This window comes from Pelophylax lessonae, assembly GCF_965119305.1.
Source record: "Pelophylax lessonae genome assembly, chromosome: 1".
Lineage (NCBI taxonomy): Eukaryota > Metazoa > Chordata > Amphibia > Anura > Ranidae > Pelophylax > Pelophylax lessonae.
Window position 1 is genome coordinate 700,678,093 of NC_138768.1, and position 7,764 is coordinate 700,685,856.

Consider the following 7,764-nt stretch of genomic DNA (forward strand, 5'->3'; position numbering starts at 1 on the left):
TATGGCTACTTAGTTGACTTGAGCATTTTGCAATGCAGTTTTAAATTCTGTTCACACATCAAAATGTAGCATCCAGGCCATCATTTCTGGAAGCTTAGCATTTAGGTTTGTGGCACCACTTAAGCAGAAGCACCAAACAGAGAAAACCAGGTTTACTGGTGAACTAGAGCACTTGAGGTTAATTTTTGAAGGCAACATACCCAGAGGTACACGGTCATTCTGACACAGGTGTGCATACCAGTTCCAGGCAGCTTATCACCAACAGTGAAATTGGATACGTTTCTATGTGCCCTTTAAGTCAGATAGCCAACTCCTATTTCGTAAAAAAGATTCTTTGAATAACCTGCTTGCCAATCATACATTCATTTGCATCAATTACACAAAACCAAGATGCTTTAGGATGTTTATATATATTTTATTACAAAAAAAAAGTTGCTAAAAAAGTTAGAAAAAAAGTACAATGCACCAGGTCTACAGGACTCTAAAGTATACTGGGTTTTTGTTACCAACATTGGGCTACCCTTAGAAACCATTAAATATACAGAATCATCCCACATCAAAAGCTTTAACTCTAACAGCCCTCCAACTACTCCTTATATTAAAATATAGGTTCTCCCTAAAGAATCACATTACCTATACACAATTCTGTACAGTTTTTATAACCAAGCTAACAAAATGAGCTGCACTTGAGTTCACATTCTTAGCAAATAAACAATGGGCTTCAACACAATTTATACAGCGGACAAGCATTCACTCATCATCCTCGTCATCTTCCTCATCCTCTTCTTCCTCATCATCTTCATCCTCATCGTCTTCATCATCTTCTGGTTCAACCTTCTTCTTTGAGCCTGCTGGCCTGCCTGGAACCTTCTTGCCAACATCACTGTTGCCCTTTGCCCGATATGCAGCAACATCCTGAAAGATACACATGCATAAGTAATCTAGACGCAGATACCCTCTAAAGAAAAACATATCTACTCTGAAAACACCCAGTCCCATAAATGATTGATGCATCTCTCAAAATGCAGGGTCCATTTACTATGTTATAATTGCTGTGGTGCATTTAACAGGCACCCTATACATTGCGGGTTACACCTTGGAACCTTTCACAGCCTAATATTACCAATGGCTACCTTTAGTGTCATTTTTTTTATTTTATTAACACTTTATACTTACCTACTCTGAGCAGCCCTAATCCACCTCTTCTCAGGGCCCCGGAAGCACTCCTGGCTCGACAGCAAGTGCCCCCATAGAAAACCGCTTTCTATGGGGGCACTTATGCAACCTTGCTCCCACACAGCACTGTCTGCATCTGCTGGCAGACAAGAGTGGCTCGGCCCTGCCACAGAACTCAATTGGCAGCAGTTATCAATGTGCCCAGTGAGAAATGAGAAAGCCACTGCTCCCATGCACATCGCTAGATTAAGCCCAAGTATAAAGGAAGTGGGGGTCCTCTGGCACATTTTTTTTACCTTAATAGAATAAGGTAAAAAACACCCCCTCCAGCCTTGACACACATTAAAAACAGGTTCTAACAATGGAAATACATCCTTAAGATAAGAAAGTGTTCACATTGAACTTCGTCCAATACATTAGGAGTTCAACAGCAAGAACTGAAATGTCTACAGCCACTGGATTCAAACCAGATCTGACAGCATATGTAAAAAAAAAAAAAAAGAATGCTAGCTTTTAGCACTGAGACTAATGTGAATGTTTGCTTATGCCACTATGCAGGTGAATCTGAAGACTGAAATACCTTCTCATATTTCTCCTTGAGTTTTGCTGCTTTCTGTTCAAATGGCTGCTTGTCTTTGGGCGTCTGTTCAGACCACAGCTCTCCTAGTTTCTTAGCAGTATCGCCAATCGACAGACCAGGAATTTCACTCTTTATCTGGGGCCGATGTTCAGAACAGAACAGGAAGAAAGCAGATCTATAAAGAAATGAAAAGATGTATAAGAAAAAAAAAGTGTAAAGGGAAAAAGCAGCAGTCATTGAGATCTAAAATTGTTAACTTACACAAATAGAAAGTCATTGTCAACTCCTTCGTAAAGCACAAATTTATATACAATGACAACTAACTTGCCTATTTCTCAGGTGTTTACAATGACAAACAGCAGTGCTTATCTCCAGAAAGAATATTGGGGAGAGGGAGAGAACACACACTAAACCCAAAAATTACTTACGGTGGTCGTTTTGGGGCATTTGGGTCCTTCTTTTTCTTTCCCTTCTTCTCCCCCTTGGGTGGGATATAGGTCTTCATTTCCCTGTCATAGCGAACCTTGTCACCTTTGGCCAAATCTTCAAACTTGGATTTCTCCTTGGCAGACATGGTCTGTAAAAAAAATAAAAATAAAGTTAAGAACCTTCCAAATTCAAACAAATCATATATTCTGCAGCTACCCACTCACACTAAAATCTGATTACATACAAATCATACAGCAGGGGCCGCTTGATATTCAATACCAGGGTAATCCACCAGATGGTTCTGATCCAACATGTCAAGGAGTCATAATTATGAAGCAGACCATCTCCTGTCCAATCTCCTACCGCTTCTTAGAGAAATATGGCTATATTAGCACTATTCCCATCAGGGTGGTATGGTTGTAAGATCATACAATGACGTTGGGTATTCCTGTGATGCATGTGTAGTAGTATGCGATCAGAGCCCCCCCCCCCCCCATTATTCATGTGCTATATTTGCAGTAGTATGCCGCCCCCCATTATTCGTGTGATCAGACCACCCCACACTATTCCTGTGATACATTTGCAGTAGTATATGTTCAGACTACCCCCCCCCCCCACTATTCCTGTGATACATTTGCAGTAGTATGTGATCAGACCCCCCCCCCCCCCCCCCCCACTATTCGTGTGATACATTTGCAGTAGTATGTGATCAGACCCCCCCACACTATTCGTGTGATACATTTGCAGTAGTATGTGATCAGACCCCCCCCCCCCCTCCCCACACTATTCGTGTGATACATTTGCAGTAGTATGTGATCAGACTCCCCCCCACACTATTCGTGTGATACATTTGCAGTAGTATGTGATCAGACCCCCCCCCCCCACACTATTCGTGTGATACATTTGCAGTAGTATGTGATCAGACCACCCCCCCCCACACACACTATTCGTGTGATACATTTGCAGTAGTATGTGATCAGACCACCCCCCCCCCCACACTATTCGTGTGATACATTTGCAGTAGTATGTGATCAGACCACCCCACTAATCCTGTGATACATATTGCAGTATTATATGATCAGACCCCCCCACTATTCCTGTGATACATTTGCTTTATGTGATCAGACCCCCCCCTATTCCTGTGATGTATTTGCAGTAGTAAGTGATCAGATCCCCCCACTATTCCTGTGATAGATTTGCAATAGTATGTGATCAGACCCCCCACCCCGTGCCCTCGTCTCACCTCCCCTTCTATTACAATCAGTCTTCCATTCATTGTACAGCCCCGTGTAATATTCTGATGCGTGTGATGAGATTCCCGGCTTACCTTCCACCTCTCGGAGCACTTCTTAGAGAACTCTGCGAAGTTGACGGAAGAGTCCGGGTGTTTCTTCTTGTGCTCCTCCCGGCATGTCTGCACGAAGTAGGCGTAGGAGGACATCTTCCCCCGAGGCTTGTTGGGATCTCCTTTCCCCATTGCTGCTGTTACCTGTGACGGACGGAGAACAGACAATGACCGTAAATAACACGAGCTAAAAGCCCGGGAAGACAGTGGGACGGGGCGGACCCGGAGGGAGGAGCCGGGAAGGGACCGTGGGCGGGGCTGGTACAAGGAAGTTCCTTCAGAGCTGGCCTACTACGACTACAGCGTTGCTTGGCTTCCCGCCCGAATTGCAAATATCCTTCCGCTGCCCACGAGTATGAGGGGGGAGGGGAAGCGAGGCGCGGAACATGGCGGGGTCCCCCCCATCTATGAACGGCGGTTCGTGCTGTAAGTGTACGGCAGAGCACGTGACCAGCCTTCAAATCAACCTAAAAAAAACTTCCCATAGACGAACACGCGCCCATTCCGGCGACAAAGGGCGCCGCTAGGAGAGCGGGGCACCCCTACCCGCCAACTGCGCACCTCACCGCCCCCAGGCCTGGCCGCTTCAACTAGAAAGCTAGAGACGGGCAAAGTGCGCCAGAAAGGGAAATTAGTGAGTAAAAGAGGCCAGGGAGCGCACTGCCATAATCCACCCACATAATAAAGAGAAATAAAGTTCTGGAACGGGAAAGTTGTGTGAGAATAGAGAATGAGGTAAAGAAAGAAAAGCGCGCCAACTGACCTGAGCTGTACGAGTTAAGAAGAGGTGACTGCTCCGCCTGTGTGTCCCGCACTAGAATGGTTCAACTAGCACGTAATACTGCCTCTTGTTTTCCACACTTCTCCCTCTCACAGCACCCTGATGAGCACTAGCGGAACACACGCCCCCGATCGCCTATTGGCCCGCCGTCTGATTTCGGAAGTATGAATGATACGCCCTTCTCTAGTCATTTGCCAGCCTTGTTTAATGCGTCGTGTGGAGGGCGGGGTCATTAGGGCCAGCAAGTTTGTAGCCTAGGGCCGCCCACATCCCCTATGCTGGGTGGGAGGGGGTCGAAACGGCCGAGAACTCCTCTAGTTGAAACCGGTTAAAGGGAGTCGGGGCGGTTCCCTCGTGTTGGATTGGCTGGGCTTGGAGGTTTAAAAATTCGCGGGGGAAGCTGTGATTGGGCTGCGCTGAGTTTGGCGGCGCTGATTAGCTGCCGTGCAGCCGAACCGCGCGATTTGAAAAACTCAGAGTGAGAGGAAACAAAGGCGAAGGAGCCGCTGCCTCCTGAGCGCATCGATATCATTGTTATGTCTGCAGGGAACACACACCGGTCCGGTCCGCCGTCTCCTACAACCTCCGATATAGGCTTTTCATAGAGAACGGTGATCGTTCAATCATGGATGGCGCCAATACGGGGCATCACATGACCGCCTGTAACGTCCTATGTCAGGGGCTATAGAACCTATATCATTAGAACGAGCAGTGCTCCTATAATCATCTCATCTAGTGTTATTTTCTGATCAGGGACCCCCCTCTAATACATGGTAGGTTCCCTCAACTGCAGGTCTACCCAGCAAGGATCTGCAAGAGGGGATTAAAGGACAAGTCCACCTTTGCCAGATATTAATGAAGGCTCCTTTCACACTTATGGGACTGCAAAGTCACACTCCATGATCTCCAATGAGTACCGTTCATATCTGTGCAACTTCACAGTAGTCCCTGCACTATGTTTGGTTTAGATTTTAATGTGTTTTGAGGTCCATAGACATTGCTTTAAGTCCAGGCAAAATTGCATGACTAGAGCCGGTTCACACTCTTGCGAGTGCGGCAAACGCATGTAATATCAGAGCGCACTGCTCCTCATTACATGCGATCGGATGTGCGGTGCGAATTCAGCCATACACTTTGTATGGCTAAATTCAAACTGCACCCGCACCAAAGACGCACAGGACCCTTTTTTCAGCCGCATCAGGATCGGATCGCACAGTGGTTCACACTTGTGCGATCCGATCCTGTGCGAACTGTCAGATCGCACTGTGATATGCGATCAAACGGGGGGTGTCGTTAACATTTAAGCAGCCTTCCCGGATCGAACAAGTGTGAACCCGGACTTAGGTCACAGAAGTGCGAAAAGGGCCTTAGGCTTGCTGCACACTATTGTGGGCTGTTAGCGCAGGTAAGCAGCCTATTCTTTTGTATGGGATCCTGCGCTTTCTGCAGGAGACGCTTTCCACAAATTCCAATGGTCTTTGTTCACACCAGTGCTTGCAGCAAAAGTACAAGCCGCTGCAATTTTATGCCTTGAATGTGTAAGGGTCCATTCACACGTTGCACCGTCTGATGGGGTGCGTTCTCTGCTCAGCGGGGGGATCGAGCTGCTGAGCAGGCAGATGACAGCTCCGTCTCCGCTCTGTGTGCAGAGATGGAGCTGTCAGATCCCCGCTGTCCTCTATGGGGGAATCGGATGAGACCGGACCGCCTGTCTGTTCTCATCCGATTTGCTGGACGGATGGAAAATAGAGTTTCTATCCGCCCAGATTTCACGGATAGGATCTCTCCGCTGACATCTGCTGCCCCATATGGATGCATGGAGCATCAGATCAGGTCCGCCTGAAAAACTGACAGGCGGATCTGATCGGATTGGTTGTGTGAAAGGACCCTACGTGCCCATTCACACTACCGCAACTTTTCAGGCGACTGGTCAGCCTGACAAGTCGCGGTCCATGCAGTGCTACAGGACCTGTTCTAATAGAAGGGACTCAAGTCGCTCCGACTTAGAAAGTAGTTCCTGTACTACTTCGGGGTGACATCGGAGCGACTTGCATTAACATTCATTATATGAAGTCCGTGCAAGTCGCGGTGCACGCGACTTCACAGGTCACCCCTGAAGTCGTGCCGCGGTAGTGTGAACCGGCACTAAACCTGCACATATGATACCGTTGTCCTAAGGTTTTTTTTTTTTATAAACAGGAAGGTACAAAACATTAATTACATTAACATCAGCATCATGACACTATATTATTGTTTCTCAGCCTTTTTTCAGTCAAGACACCCTTCAAAATGATGCACAATCTCAAGTCACCCCATTCTAAAATGTAAAAAAAAACAAATAATATTACATAGAACAAGATCCATACATGTAGGACACCCAACATTAGATGTGACTTATGTTGGGTGTCTTACTGTTATTGTAGCATGTCTTCCTCATTTTCTCTCCCCCTCGCAGCTAATGTGACCCCAATGCTGACAGAGGGGTAGGGGGGGGGCTGATGTCCTTATCAACCAATGACATCAGTGATTGGTAGGACGCTGGTGGTTGGCCTGCACAGCACCCAAGGTTGTGATGCTGCACAATGAAACCTGTGGCTTTGAGAAACAAAGAAGTAGACTTGATCCACCTGCTGGCTTATGCACAATTTTTTGGCAATTTGGGTCACTTTTTATGCATATTGCCAAGTCGCCACTGAAGAGCCCAGAAGGCACCCTGGTTGAAAAAGGCTGCACTATATTATCAAAAGTAACTGTAAATAATACAGTAGGAATCAGAGAGCCCTGCTTGTTAGAGCTTACAATCTAATGTGGGGTACACACTATAATAAAATTGGACAAACAATCAACTGATTTTCCCCGTTTCACAGCAAATTGTAATTGAAAGAAAATTCATACAAAAATTCTTATACTCGTCCAAAGAGTAAGGTGCAGTTATACTTACACCACTATCCCCACTCACCCAGCGCTATTCGTATTATCACTTAACCACTTCAATACAGGGCACTTTCACCCCCTTCCTGCCCAGGCCAATTTTCAGCTTTTAGCGCTGTTGCATTTTGAATGACAATTGCGCGGTCATGCAACACTGTACCTAAACCAAATATTTGTCATTTTGTTCCTAACAAATAGAGCTTTCTTTTGGTGGTATTTGATCACCACAAGGTTTTTTCTTTTTTTGCTAAACAAATAAAAAAAGACCGAAAAGTTTGAAAAAAACGTTTTTTTTGTTTATGTTATACAATTTTGTAAATAGATATGTTTTTTCCTGCACTGATGAGGCCACACTGACAGGGATTGATGAGGAGACACTGATGGGGTGGCACGAATATGCGGCACTGATGGGCACTGATATGCAGCATTGGTGGGCACTGATAGGCAACATTGATGGGCACTAATAGGCGGCACTGATGGGCACTGGTGGGGGGCACTGATAGATGGCAATGATGCCCCTGG

General features: G+C 46.1%; 1 protein-coding gene across 1 annotated transcript; it reads right to left on the bottom strand.

The window, feature by feature from the left end:
- Window positions 1-511: 511 nt before the first annotated feature.
- Window positions 512-4,442, bottom strand: HMGB2 (high mobility group box 2). The gene is made up of 5 exons (XM_082243755.1): window positions 4,290-4,442; window positions 3,513-3,667; window positions 2,185-2,333; window positions 1,757-1,931; window positions 512-915 (listed from the first exon to the last, which is right to left on the bottom strand). Exons 2-5 carry the CDS (start codon window positions 3,660-3,662, stop codon window positions 751-753), a joined length of 639 nt encoding a protein of 212 aa, XP_082099881.1. The 5' UTR covers window positions 3,663-3,667; window positions 4,290-4,442; the 3' UTR covers window positions 512-750.
- Window positions 4,443-7,764: the final 3,322 nt, after the last annotated feature.